The sequence below is a fragment of the Phoca vitulina genome, unplaced genomic scaffold (assembly GCF_004348235.1).
Source record: "Phoca vitulina isolate PV1807 unplaced genomic scaffold, GSC_HSeal_1.0 scaffold21, whole genome shotgun sequence".
NCBI classification, from domain to species: domain Eukaryota; kingdom Metazoa; phylum Chordata; class Mammalia; order Carnivora; family Phocidae; genus Phoca; species Phoca vitulina.
This window is the reverse complement of record NW_022589724.1, coordinates 13,514,230-13,529,422: the sequence shown is the minus strand read 5'-3', so window position 1 is coordinate 13,529,422 and position 15,193 is coordinate 13,514,230. Positions and strand designations below refer to the sequence as shown.

Below are 15,193 nucleotides of genomic sequence, written 5' to 3'. Positions count from 1 at the left end.
TTTCTGTAAGAACCTGAAGAGGAGTGGGGGACTGATAGAAATAGTCCTGAGCAGAACAGGTGGTAAGGGGCATTAAATTCTTTGTTGAATGAAGATGAAAGTATCGAGTGCCTTTTACATGTTGGGCACAATGCTGGCACTGAAGGTTTGTTAGATTATTGAGAGTTGAAGAGTTGCAACAGATATCATATGGCCCATAAAACTAAAATATTTACTGTTTGGTCCTGTACAGAAAATGTTTACTGTTCCCTGCTCTAAATCTTACCTGTCACTTTGGGCAGCTTTGCTATAGATTGCTGGTCCTGTTCTCCAAGCCATGACCAGGCCAGATTTCTAGTAGGCTCTGCCTTTACATTTCCTCTGGCACAGCTCTTCATCAGCAGTGTGTTTCTGACTCAGTTTAAAGCGGTTGAGTTAATGGATGTGGATAAAAATAAACAGTCTCAGTCCCCAGCCAATGAGGTAACTTGATTTTGTTTTAATTAGAAAACAACAACTATGAGTTAATTATACTTTTAAAGGGGAGTTATAGAGGCATTTCAACTTAAAGATTACCTATACAGTCTTAGGTAGGCATTTACAAAGAAAAAATAAAGTCGCAAGATAGGAGATCCTCTCTGTTCAAGGGGTATTTGTGTAAGAAGTCTTTGCGGGGAAAGTGACTGCAGCATAGTTCTTGAATCTCTTCAGATTTCAATATAAAAATAGAGCAGATAGAAAAGACAAACCTATGGGTAATATTTACAACAAATCCAGTTGAAAAGGTATCTTCATGAATATCTCAAAGTACAGGCAGGTCTGGACAAACCACTAACAGCTGCAAGGCTTGTGTGGTATCAGCATTTGCATGGGAGAAAACAGGGTAGCAATGGGTTATCTAAATCTGAGCATGGAAGAACCCCAAAACAGCCACCAGATGTTCATGGAAAATACGGCAGGTGAAGCTGAAACTGGAAAGTGTTTCCCCACTCTAGTTGTGGGTAGGTACAAGCGGTTGATAATGGGGACTGAAAGAACTGGAGCAGTCTTGCTCCTATGAACCTTTTTTTTTAAAGTAGGCTCCATGCCAACGTGGGGCTTGAACTCATGACCCTGAAATCAGGAGTCACATGCTCTACCAATTGAGCCAGCCAAGCATTCCACTCCTATGAACTTTTGAAACTCATCCCCTAGGGTGATCTTGTAGGACAAGTCCCCACACTCAGAAGAACCAGCTGGGAATGGAATTAAAATTGAGGAGGATGGGGATATAATAGAAGTGAAGGAGAAAAGATATAGATAAAAGTAGGGCTAGAAATAGAATCAGGAAGTCTCAGGAGGAAGCCACCATATTTTTGAGCTCTATTCGAAAGCAACAGAAGAGGGAGCTCTATGAAGTTAAGAAAGCCACCTTGAACCCTACCGCTTTCTAGAAGTTCGGAAAAGCAAATTTCGCATTAAAAAGAGCAGTAGGAATTTACCAGAATCCAACTCCATGTCAAGTAATGAGAGAGCAAGAAACAGAATACTATCCTTACAGACAGTGAGAGCTCTATTCTGTGAGAATGTTTCTTACTGAATAGATCAAAAACTACAACCACCTGTTAACATTAGGAAAATAATATAAGACATGAAATGAGAACCTAAATGAGATTAGAAAATCTCAGAAGTAAGTGACAAGACTCAGGAAAGAATTAGAGACATAAGAAAAATTTCAGAAATGAGGGCTAGGGACACCCAGGTGGTTCAGTCGTTAAGCGTCTGCCTTCGGCTCAGGTCATGATCCCAGAGTCCTGGGATTGAGCCCTGCATCAGGCTCCCTGCTCCGCGGGAAGCCTGCTTCTCCCTCTCCCACTCCCCCTGCTTATGTTCCTTCTCTCGCTTTGTCTGTCTCTGTCAAATAAATAAATAAAATCTTTAAAAAAAAAAAAAAGAAATGAGGGCTAAATGAGAAGGAACACAAGAATGAATAAAAACAGCAGATTATATCTGAAGAGAAATAGAAGGTTAACAAGAGGAAATTGTTAAAAAATAAAAAATTTAAGAGATAAAAATGTTCCAAAAGAAAGTGTGACAAATATTAAGGATGGCAAAGAAGATTCAACACATGGAGAGAGAGAGAGAGAGTGTGTGTGTGCGTGTGTGTGTGTGTGTGTGTGTGCGCGTGTGCACAGAAGAAAAAAAAGGAAGGGGAAAAGAACAGACACTAACAACTGTAATTCAAGAAAACTTAACTCAGGGGCACCTAGGTGGCTCAGTCATTGTCTGCCTTCGGCTCAGGTCATGATCCCAGGGTCCTGGGATCGAGCCCCGCATCGCCTCGGGCTCCCTGCTCAGTGGGAAGCCTGCTTCTCCCTCTCCCACTCCCCCTGTCTAGTCTGGTCTTCATGTTTTCCTTATTATTTTATAAAAACCTCTCTCTCCCTCTGTCAAATAAATAAATAAAATCTTAAAAAAAAAACTTTACTAAAAAAAAAAGATTTGTAAGTACATATTAAAAGAAGTCCTTGTCGGTGGGGCATTCAGAATCTGCAATACTGATTTCGGAGAAGAAGGGCTGCTGAGCCAATGAGAACATCCCATCTGACTTACCCTTCTAGCAAATCCATGAGCAACCTTCCATTTCTAGGGTATTAGATAGCGAGATGGGAGTGTACTGGGAGAAGCAGAACTAACCTGAAGGGAGGATGCTAGACTGACCTTGGGGAGAGTGTTTTTTCTCAGTGTTTCACACCTGTCCTGATAACCTGCCTCTGGCCTTAGTTACTTTTTTTTCTTAACAGCTGGCTTATCAGGAGAAAAATTTTATTGTCGTATGACGTACAACTGGACAGTACTGGTTGAATTGACAACTATGTTGTAGGTTTTTATAAAATAATAAGGAAAACATGAAGACCAGACTAGGACAGCAAGCAAACAACGTAGGTGGGTATTCATCAAAACAAAACAAAACAAAAGGACCAGTACAAATCTATAGAAAATGTTAAATCTCTGTTTCGCTGTAATCAGTAAATGCAAATGAAAACAACAGTAACATGGCATTTCCCTTTTCCCTACTGTCCCTCTTTGGTTGGTAAAGATTTAAAAAGATCGTCTCCTGTTGTAGGCAAGAATGCAAAGCGGGCATATTCACACTGCTAGTGGGGCTATAAACTGGTGCGACATTTCTCAAGGGCATTTGGGCAGGACGTAACAAAACCTTAAAATGTTTTACACTCCTTCACCCCATAATTCCAGTTTTAAGAATTTATTTTAAGAAAGTAATTAGAGATACATACTAAGATGTATGTTTTCAGGATGTTCACCACAGCATTATTTATAATGGAGGAAAATTGGAAACAGTCCAAAGAAATGTCAAATAATAGGACATTGGATAAATTCTGGCCAAGTCATAATACAGTATTTTATGTAACCACCAAAAAGCATCTTTAGGGTTATTTTATCTTTGTCTTGGAGACTGTTTTAAAAGAAAAACTAGTACTAAATAAGAAAAGGAGGTTGTCAAATTATATCATAAATTTCATTTAAAAACTATAAGAAAAAAAGCTGTGAAGTTTATGTGTATTGAAAAAGGACCAGGAATAAATGCATCAAATTATTAACATTTATTTTTAATTGGTGAGACTACAGGTCATTTTTATTTTCTTTATCCGTTTCTGCATTTGCTAAGTTTTACGTATTATAGAGTACATGTACTCTATAATCAGAAAAAAAGATGTGTCAGTATTGTTAAAAAACAAAATTCAGCTGCGTAAATTTTAAAGATCTCTTTGGCTTTAAGTGACTCATGAATTGGGCAGCATCCCATCCAACAGATAGAAAGGAGCTCTGAGGAGTTGCACAAAATGACTTTTATAGGCAGAAGGGAGCAAGAACAAGGAAGTTACGGTAGGCAAAAAAGCACGATGATTATTGCAAGATTGCTTTCCTCAGGGGATGGCAGGGATCTGTCATGTAGATGACCTAACTAATGCTGAGCAGAGAATTCGTGATTGACTGGTTTCAGATTCCATTTCAGGGAGAGCCGAAACTGTTAAGTAAGTCTCAGTTTAGTGACATCTGTCAGTAAGTCTCAATTTGGTGACTGGGACTTAGCATAAGTGACTCCATCTTAAGCCTGTCATCTTGTTTTTAAAATACAAAAGGAAAGAAAGAAATCAAACAGGGATACTTCTGAAAGTAAGTTCTTGGTTTCCATGTCTGTGCCAATGTTCTCACTATTCTTCCATCAACACATTCATGTGGTGAGTATAAATATGCAGTTTTCTCTAAATACACTGTTTTAAAACGTTAGTGTTACCCTGAATCACTGGAAAAGTGAAGTAGTGAATATGATCTGAATATCATCATTAATTTTCTAGCCTGAAATAAGGGAAGGAGAAGTAATTTATATTAGAGCTGGCAAAATACTGGAAAAAGAAAAGAAAGTAGATGGAATATGACCTCGCTTTCTGGGCAGGGCCTCTTGTCCAGCTCCGAGACTTGTTTGGAGTGGAACCAGAGTTGGATTCTATCCTGGGCTCGCTGCTATCATTGTGTCATGGCACTTGGGTGCTTAGAGCTCCCATGTCCTCATTCCCAGATGAGGTCATAGGGCTGTTCTGTGGGTCAGATAAAGATAATGGCCATGAAAACATTGTACCACTTAACTGTAAGATGTAAAGGAGAATTTTGAAGCTGCTTCAGTGGTTAAAAATCAGTTTTAAGAAAGACGTGAATGACATCTTTGTTTTCTTCTTCATCTTTAGGAAATCAGGTGCCAGCAAAAGCAGCCCCCACTACAACGGGCACCCCCACCGTATTGGTTGCAACAGCAGTTCATGCGTATCGATAGTAAGTAGCCGAGAAGGAATGCTTTCTGAAGTTGGGTGTGGGATGCTGGCTTAAGCTCCTGTCTTTTCTCAATAAGCCTCTGTTGGTGGCCAAAGGAGCTACGCAATTAGGCTGCACAGTCCTTCCATAGGCAGAGGATCAGTAATGCTTTTTAACATTTCGGTTAGAGAATTCTGCACATACAACTTTGGAGAGCCATTGTTTTGTATACTCTCTCTAGGAAGTGCTTGTACCCTCAACAACTACCTTCTTAAGTGCTCACTCCACTGAGATACCATGAAGAGATATTTAGAGAGTAAAGAAGTTGTATAAGAGCTTTAAATTATAAACTGTTCACCTCTATCCTTTTCTTGAGGCTAAATGACTAGATTCCTCACTTCTCTGTGGCAGAAGACAAAGCTGTTCTACTTAGTTTAAGGAAGTATTAATACCTATTATTTTTCTTGCTTCTGTAGCACAAATGGTCAATATATAAAGCAGGGCAAGTTTGGTGCTGCAGTGCTGGGGAATCACACAGCCAGAGAGGTGAGAATGCCCCCATGTCTCGTGTACATTCAGGTGTCCCAGATCATACTGACGAGTTAGTTTTTACCTCAACTTGCCCAATGTCTCATGTGTCAGAGGATTAGAATGATCATTCGTTTTGAATGTGAATTTTTAATATGAGGTACATAGTAACATTGATAGTCACATCTTGCTTACTATTGTGCATTAAAACAAATCCAACCGGGGCGCCTGGGTGGCTCAGTCCGTTAAGCGGCTGCTTTCGGCTCAGGTCATGATCCTGGGGTCTTGGGATCGAGCCCCACATCCGGCTCCCTGCTCAGCGGAGAGCCTGTTTCTCCCTCTCCATCTGCCTGTCACTCTGCCTACTTGTGCTCTCTCTCTGTCAAATAAATAAATAAAATCTTTAAAAAAAAAAACCAACCATGCAAAATCTTTTAAGTTTGACCTTTGTGATATGGTACTAAAGACTTTGGAGAGTTTTAGAGTAAACCATTTACCAAGGACATCCCTTTGTTAGGTAATGAAAAACACTTAGTGTTCTACTTAGAGCATTCTGTCTTTATGCCTGAATCAATGACCGGTGTTTATCCTTTGAAAGTTTGACAGTGAGGTGGGCAGTGGATCGCACAGCATAGTATTGGTTTGGGTCAAAAAGAAATGTGGCTAGACGCCCCAAGACTTGATTTCCTTATGTGGGTTGTATCTAGGTTCAAATTCTGCTCCAGAGGAGTGCCTGGGTGGCTCAGTTGTTAAGCGGCTGCCTTGGGCTCTGGTCATGATCCCAGGGTCCTGGGATCGAGCCCCTCATCGGGCTCCCGGCTCAGCGGGAAGCCTGCTTCTCCCTCTCCCTCTCCCACTCCCCCTGCTTGTGTTCCCTCTCTCGCTGTGTCTCTCTCTGTCAAATAAATAAATAAAATCTTAAAAAAAAAAAAATTCTCCAGAATGTTTTAAACATTGTTGAGAGAAGCATGAGAAATTCTGGCATTTCAAAGGTCCAGTGAACTAGGGCCACGCTCCTAAGACACTCTGAGACACAGATAAGATGAGCTGTTCAGGGTAACTAATGTAATAGACAACACTCATTTGTATTAAAAACAAACAAACAAAAAACTTAACTGTGGAAATTTGGAAACACATATAAAAATTGTGGGACTCGAATAATGAACCCCCAGAAACCCATTCCTAGGCTCTAAGAGTTATTAATCTTATTTCATCTTGATTCCAGCCTGTCTTCCTTCTTCTGCTCAGATTATTTTGACTATATCTCCAGCATACAATTTTAGATGTCAATACTTTAGTATATATCCCAAGGATTTTTGTTTCTAACATAACCATTATCCAATTATCACCTAAAAACCCCACAAAAAAAATTTTTTTTACGATTTTTATTTATTTATTTGAGAGAGAAGGAGAGACAGTGAGAGGAGAGGGAGAAGTGGGCTCCCCGCTGAGCAGAGAGCCCGATGCGGGACTCGATCCCAGGACCCTAGGATCATGACCTGAGCTGAAGGCAGGCGCTTAACAACTGAGCCACCTAGGCATCCCTAATATTTTTTATCTCATTCACTACCAGCTAGTGTTCAGATTTACCTGATTGTCTCTTTTTTTTTCCAGTTTGTCTTAATCAGGTCTAATAAGGTCCATACATTGCAATTGGTTGTTATGTCCCTTAAATCTTTCATTCTTCTGTCCAGAGGTAAATGATGTCTAGTTGTCCCTGATTTTGTCATATAGTAGCCATCCATGATTATTATCTGGATGTATTAATTCATTAGGAGTTGCCATTTGGATTTTAAAAATCTGGTATTGGGACTTTACCACCCTTCACCACCAATAGGAGGTAGTAGGTTGTGGCAGGCAGCAGTTCCCACTGCAACAATTATAAAGAAGATAAATTGCAAAAATTATATTTAAAATTCACTGGAGAGCTGTGGAAATGATGAGGACTAGATGAACTAAAATTTCAGAGAGGGAAAAGCCATTGAGCCGACTATTTCCTGCCCTTGGTTCTTTCGCTGATATGATGCCTAGGAGTGGCATGGCATGGTCAGGTATGGCCCAGTCAAAGAGGCTACTGAGGGGAAGAGACACCGGCAGACACTAGAGGAGCTCCAAGCACAAGATTGGTTTTTCCCCATGGGACATTTGCAGAGTTCTGGGATGGTGCAGAAGTCCAGGGGCTATGCCGGAAAGGCAGAGGGAAACTTCTTCATCTCGTGGTGCACAGGAGATAAAAGTCCTACTATAGGGCTGGTACCTGGAATAAGCAACAGCAACGACTTTCCTCTCAATACATTTGCTAGATTTTGAACTTCATGGGGAGGAGGCTAAAGAACTCAGCTCAGAGGGGCACCTCGGTGGCTCATTCAGTTAAGCGTCTGAGTTCGGCTCAAGTCATAACCTCAGGGTCCTGGGATGGAGCCCCGCATCGGGCTCTGTGCTCAGTGGGGAGTCTGCTTGTCTCTCTGCCCCTCTCCCCACTCCTGCTCACTCACACGCTCTCTCTCAAATAAATAGATAAAATCTTAAAAAAAAAAAAAAAAGAATTCAGCTCAGAATCTATGATGGGCAGAACTTTCAGGACCGAGGAGTCAGAGAACTTCTAGGCTCTCAACCAAAAGCCAGGGAAGATAATAAATACTTGAGAATAGGGGCAGCCCAGAAGTGGACCAACTATTGATAAATCTCTGATCCTTCCCCGAGCAGTTCAATCTATGATCAGATTGAATTGAGTTTTCAGCCCCTCATTCTATCTGCCTAACATAGGATAAGGAAAGTCTTTTTTGGTGCAAGATTGTATATCAGCCGACATAGTCCTTCCCTCCCCTGTGGAATTGAATTTTAATCATTTGCTTAACTACGATTGTGTGTGTGCATGCGTGTGTGTGTGTGTGTGTGTGTGTGTGTAGTAAATACATATGAAACATAGTATTTGCCATTTTAACCATTTTGAAGCACACAGTTCAGTAGCATTAATTACATTCATGATATTGAGCAATGATCACCGCGATCTATTTCCACTTTTTCATTACTCCAAGCAAAAAAATCTGTAACCTTTAAGAAATAACTTCCCTTCCTGCCTTCCATTATTTCCTGGTAATGTCTAATCTACTTTCTGTCTCTGTGAATTTGTCTATTGTAGATATTTCATATAAGTGGAATCACTTACGGAATCTGGCTTATTTCAGTTAGCATAATGGTCTCAAGATTTATCCATGTTATAACATATATCAGAACTTCATTCCTTTTTAGGGCTGGATAATATTCCACTGTGTGTATGTAACACATTTTATGTATCCATCAGTTGATGGACACTTCTGGTTGTTTCCACCTTTCAGCTATTGTGAATAATGGTACAGTGAACATTGACATACGAGTATATGTTTGAGTACCTATTTTGAGTTCTTTTGGGTATATACTAGAAGTGAAATTGCCTTGTCATATGGTAATTCTTTGTTTAGCTTTTTTCTTTTTTTTAAGATTTTGTTTATTTGTCAGAGAGAGCAAGAGCGCACAAGCACAAGCAGGGGGAGCGGCAGGCAGAGGGAGAGGGAGAAGCAGGCTCCCTGCTGAGCAGGGAGCCCCAAGTGGGGCTCAGTCCCAGGACCCTGGGATCATGACCTGAGCCGAAGGCAGACGCTTCACTGACTGAGCCACCCAGGCGCCCCTATGTTTAGCTTTTTGAGGAACTGCCAGACTGTTTCCACAGTGGCTGTACTATTTGTACATTTTCACAAGCAATAGATGAGGGTTTTAAAAATGGCCATTCTAGTCAGTATGAAGTGGTACTTTTTTATGGTTTTAATGTACGTTTCCCTAATGACTAATGATGTTGCACATCTTTTCATGTATGTGTTGGCCATTTGTAGATCTCTTATCACCCTCATACCAGTGAAAACACCAACAAAATAATTGCTAATTACAGTAAAAGAGTAAGTAAGGCCAAGATGAGAAGAGATGAAAGTGGATAGTGAGAAGATAGAATTTAAAACCTAAGCTTTAAGGGATCAAGTGAGTTTTGAGTTTTATATCTCTATGCAGCACAACCCCTGACATCTCGCTGATGATTTTGTATTTCCTTTTAACTTCGGTTTTCTTTTTTTCCGGCCCACCTTTACTTGAGTACAGTATAGGATTCTTCTTTATATCAGTCAACAACAGTCAGTTACTGTTGCCAGGATTCATCTGAACTTTGAGCTAATGGTAAGACTTCTCATGTTGGAATCATCAGCTCCTTTGGGATGGGTTTATAGGAGAAATTGGTCTGTATGTACCTGGCAGGAATTAGATCTACTGCTTCAGCCCCTGGACATCAGAGTGGATATCTTAACAGAGCCTCTCGAGAAGGTCTCTTGGCCACATTCTGGGAAACAGACCAAGGGGTGGTTGTTGGAGGGCAGGAGGGAAGGAGAAAGTTCCCTATCTCTCTCTGGGTCCACCTGAGTCAAGGCCCTTCTCTGAGTTTAAGCAGTCAGATTTTTGCACTCTGCTGCCTGTCGTTGAGTTATCCCAACATTTCTTCTTTCCCCAGGTTCGGCCCAATAACTATAGCACTTTTTATGATGACCAGAGACAAAACTGGTCCATCATGTTTGAGTCGGAAAAAGCTGCTGTGGAGTTCAATAAACAGGTAATACCATCTTACTCTTCCTGTGAAAGGCCAAACACTAGCCTGGATTTCCCTTGATTTTAGGAAACTATATGGAAAATTCATAACCTGCTATGTTTTGTTAGTGACAAGCATTAAAAACCCACTAAATTTGTCACTTGAGCTTATTGTATTTCAAGGAGATAATAGGAATACTTACTGAAATTGCTTGAAAATGAGACTTTAAGAGAAAAAAGGCTTAATGCAAACTTCTTTAAAACATTTTCCACTTCATAAATTATCTTAAGGAATAAATAAAACTCATTTAAAAATAGTGTTTTAAAAGAACTTTTACGAAGTTAAATGATCCTTGTAGAACATTTAGAACAGCATTTTTAAAAAAAATCACTTGAAATCTTACTGCCCAAAGTAATCACTATTAATGTTTTCTTTTTTTCTATGTGTAGTGTACGTAAGTAAGTATACCCCTTTAAGAGTTCAATATCTTGCTATGTATATATATTTTTAACAATGTATAATGTGTCTTTCCCCACCTCATGAAAAATTGTTTGGAAACATTTTTGAAATTTGCATAGTATGAATGTTCCTTAATTTATTTAACCATTCCCTTACTTTTAGACATTTAGATTACTCTCCGTCTGAAATAAAGGATACTGTAGCAAGCATTGTTGTGTATAATTCTGTGTCCTTTTTTCCCCCCCCCGATCATCTCCTCGGGCTAAATTTCTAGAAGTGGAAGATTGGGTCAAAGAGTCCAAATATTTCTTGGTTCTGTAGACAGTTTGTCATACTGCTTTTCAGAGAGATTGTACGATTTCATATACATATCTGTTCTCTCACTATACCTTTGCCAACATTTAGAATTATCTTTTTTTTTTTTTTTTAGTCTCATTTGCTTGGTAAAAAATGACATCTCATTGCTTTAGGTAGCATTTATTTGATTGTAATAATGAAACCTTTCTTTTAAGAAAATGAGTAGCAAATTTGTAATGTAGACCATGTTAAAAAATTGACAGTAAAGTAAGTATTCACAAAGATGTGTTTGACTCTTTTGTCTAAGATTTGTGCTAAGATGATATGACTAAGTCTGTAGGTGGTGGGCATGCAAATCTGGGAACGTAGCATGGTTTTATAAAGGGCCTTTTTTCTAGCTTACTGTCTTTAGAAATGCCTTCTGAAATTGTTCTAGAAGCTCTCCTTTCTTTCATGGGTTCCCAAACACTGAAACAGTAAAATCTTTATAGTAATGCTAGCTAATGGTTTTTGTGTACTTACTGTTATTTGCCCGGCACAGTGCCAAGGACTCTATTTGTATTTAGCTCAATCTTCATAACTACCCTAGGAAGCATGCAGAGTTTTTAATCTCCATTTTACAAAATACCTGTATGAAATAAGGTTCACAGAAGTTATTTGGCTGAGGCCACAAGTTAGGAAGTGGCAGTGCCCAGATCTATACCCAGATGGTCTGACTCCAAAGCCTTACTCTTAGGCACTTTGATTCCTGGCAAGATTACTGACTTTGGAATGGTGTATTTCTAAACATGTAATCAGTTTTGTTAGTGGATACCACTGTTTGGAAACATTAGCAATAATGGAGTGAATATTTACTGAGCTTACACTGAGTTTATGCGGCTTTGATTTCATCTCGCAGGTGTGCATTGCCAAGTGCAACAGCACCCGCTCCCTGGAGGCAGTGCTCTCCCAGGACCTCACTGTAGCAGAAGGCCCTGCTGTAGAAGCTGGAGATTCTTTGGAAGTGGCCTATACCAGCTGGCTCTTCCAGAATCATGTGCTGGGCCAGGTAAGGAAATGTAGCCTACAAGTTCATTTGTAGTTGAAATAGCACTAGGACTATTCATATGTAAGGTGTTATTACCATGAATTGCTGCTGTTGGCAAATAGAAATCTTTTAGGAACCCTGCTTTGGCTGCTTTTGGGGCACAGCCATGAAATCCTATCAGGTTAAATCTGCTCAGTGCCACTTTGTCTCTTCTATTTAGAATGGAAACCCATTTCCTAAGTATCATTTTTGGTAATTGTTCATGTGTATGTCTTGTCTTCCTATATAAGTTTTAAACTTGAATTTATTCTTATGGGATTAGGTCTTAAAACTTTTTAGAACTTCCTCACAGTTGTTTGTTTTTTGTATAATAGATACTATAAATAGAGGGGACTTGTGTCTTAATATCCTTAAGTTCTCAAAGGCAGTATGATATAGAAAGAGCTTTAGACTATGATTCAAAAAAATATACATTCAAGTCCCAATTTAGCCATGATGTGAGTGAACATTTCTCTTCAGGTATTTTAAGAACTACCCCCCCCCCCCAGTATATTTGACATTCCTTATTCCAGGAATACTGTGCTAATCTGTATTGACTATTACTGATTACTATTATTTTTGAAACTGGTTGACCTCATTTACTTTGATCAAATTGCAGGTTTTGGACTCTACTGCTAACAAAGATAAGCTGCTTCGCCTGAAATTAGGATCAGGAAAAGTCATCAAGGTACTGGCTTGACTGTGTTCTTGTATGGCTTTATCACTTGTGGTAGGCTTAGTTTATATTAAATTTGTAAAATTTCTAACCTGGGTGTATTTTCTGAGTCTGGAAAAGCTTGGTTAAAAAGTAGGAGGAGGGCGCCTGGGTGGCTCAGTTGGTTAAGCGACTGCCTTCAGCTCAGGTCATGATCCTGGAGTCCCTGGATCGAGTCCCGCATCGAGCCTGCTTCTCCCTCCGACCCTCCCCCCTCTCACGTGCTCTCTCTCTCTCATTCTCTCTGTCTCAAATAAATAAATAAAATCTTTAAAAAAAAAAAAAAAAGTAGGAGGAGAAGAATGTTTATGTTATCTGGGAGATTACTTGGGAAATTTTTACCTATGAGAATATATTGAAGATGGTGACATTTGTTTAATTCTCACTCTTTTTTTTTCATCGTGTGACTCTGAGGAAATTATTTAAATTATTCAATCTTCCGTGTAGCCTAATAGGGGAAGAGATGAAACTGTTTCGTCTAGAATTGTATCATAATGGGTGATTCTTACCTGTCTGAGATGCCTTGAATCAGCACTTCCCAGTCATTGTGGGAAGCAACTACCACACAACAAGAGGAACACTGGGATTGGAGTCTGGGACTTGGCTTCATGTTGTGAAGCTTTTCTTTACCAGCTGTGCAAGTGCTTTATAGAATAAAGAGTATTTTACACATGTTGAGTATCATCATGTCAGGACCTGTTGATGCTCTACGAAGCACTCATTGGCAAAAGTACTCATTGCCATTTTGCATAATAGAAAGGTTTTCTTCATAGCTTTGTTTATGCCTCCTTTTGCCAGAATCTTTTGGAGATTTCTTCCTGTAGATCATAGGAGTTAAGGCATGAACTTTAAAGGTACACAGATCTAGTGTTTCATCTTGGCTTAACAATTTACCAGTGACCTGATCTTGAGTTAGTTGCTTCACCTCCCTAAGCCTCAGTTGTCTTATATGTAAAATGGAGATAATGCTCCTAATCTTATGAGGTTGTTTTAGGGATTAAACAACATAATGTAAGTAAAGCACTTACCAGAGTACTTAGAAAATATGTTTAATGAATGGTAGCTTTTATTTCTCTTTTAATACCATTTTCCTGTCCTCCAATTTCTCTCATCACCTAAGATAAGCATATATCATCTAGCCCTGGATATGCCGGCTTTTACAAGGGAATAGAAGCAGTATTCTAGATATTCTTATAACCAAGGGGGGATTATAGTTGAATTTGATGTCTCTCAAGAGGTCCAAACCTGAAAGTGTGGAGGAGAGGAGCTTAATATCCGGGACTTCATTTTGTCTTATGAGGAGGCTTGTGTCCTGATGAGCTTTTCCTCTTCTCTGATTCCCAAAGGCCTGGGAAGATGGGATGCTGGGCATGAGAAAAGGAGGGAAGCGGTTGCTTGTCATCCCTCCAGCCTGTGCTGCTGGCTCTGAAGGGGTAATAGGATGGACTCAGTCGCCGGACTCAATCCTGGTGTATGAGGTGGAGATAAGGCGGGTGAGTGAAATTGTGCTGTTTTGTGTTTGATGAGTCCTTTTTGCCATTAAGTAAAATGAATAAATAAATATGTTTGAATAACAAATTCAAGGACTTTCTTTCTCTTTTTTTAAGTAAAAATGGTGTAGTTGGAAAGGGCAGTGGCTTTGAAATCTAAAGACCAAGGTTTATGTCCTTCCTGGCACCCTATTTAGAGTCTAGAAGAGGTGGTGACTGAACAAATGACCTTTCTACACTAACCTTTTTATTCTGTCTATAAAATAGTGATTCCTACCCAGTGCACTTGCCTTTTGCCTTAGTAATTCCATGGGTATAAAATTATTGTATTGCTATGTTCACGTAAGTATGCAAAGATATCTGTATGTAGATAGAGATACATAGTTTCCTCCTTCTGCCACATTATTTGTAATAGTAAAAACTGGAAACAATTTAAATATCCATCATTAAACAACTGGTTAAGTTAAGGTCGGAGTAGGCTTTTATGCAGTTCTTACAGAATATCCAAAATCTATTGTTAAGTGAAAAAAGGAAGTTGCAAATCAGTACATATAGTATGATCTCTTGTGTGTATACAAATACATGTAAACATATAAAAATACTTACATATAAATAAATAATTTACACAGTCATATACATGTACATATTTGTGTATCTATACATATTGATACGTATATGCGCATATATTCATAGAAAATTGCTGAAAGTGTTAGAAGAAATGATTAAAAGCGTCTTTCTCTGGGGAATGGTAATGGAGTTCAGAAACTTTTTCCTTTTTATTTTCTCCCCTTATTTTCCATTAAAAAATGTTATCAAGGGATGCCTGGGTGGTTCAGTCGGTTAAGTAGCTGCCTTCAGCTCAGGTCATGATCTCAGGGTCCTGGGATCAGGTCCCCCATCGGGCTCCTTGCTCAGCAGGGAGCCTACTTCTCCCTCTGCCTGCTGCTCCCCCCTGCTTCTGTGCGCGCGCTCACTCTCTGACAAATAAATAAATAAAATCTTTAAAAAAATGTTATCAAGAGTATGCACAATTTTCTACAATAAAATTTGTAACAAATTGTGGTTAAATAAATTAATGCCCCCCTCCAAAAAAAAAAAAAAAAAGACCTTGTTTGCTTTACACTGTGTTTGTTAGGTCCAAATGTGATAGTGGTTGTGACTATAAACTACAAAATACAGTACAGAAAGTAAGTATTATGGTTATCTTTATTGTGGCTGTTATTTCTGCTGCAACGAATGAT

At 39.3% G+C, this 15,193-nt stretch overlaps 1 protein-coding gene across 1 annotated transcript in view; it reads left to right on the top strand.

The window, feature by feature from the left end:
- FKBP15 (FKBP prolyl isomerase 15) overlaps nt 1-15,193 on the top strand; it is a 58,405-nt gene that overhangs the window by 12,713 nt on the left and 30,499 nt on the right. Inside the window, exons 3-9 of the mRNA XM_032418331.1 lie at nt 4,728-4,812; nt 5,268-5,337; nt 9,448-9,522; nt 9,851-9,949; nt 11,580-11,729; nt 12,367-12,435; nt 13,809-13,955. Of these exons, the coding sequence (XP_032274222.1) occupies nt 4,728-4,812; nt 5,268-5,337; nt 9,448-9,522; nt 9,851-9,949; nt 11,580-11,729; nt 12,367-12,435; nt 13,809-13,955 (695 nt within the window). The remainder of the gene's footprint in view (nt 1-4,727; nt 4,813-5,267; nt 5,338-9,447; nt 9,523-9,850; nt 9,950-11,579; nt 11,730-12,366; nt 12,436-13,808; nt 13,956-15,193) is intronic.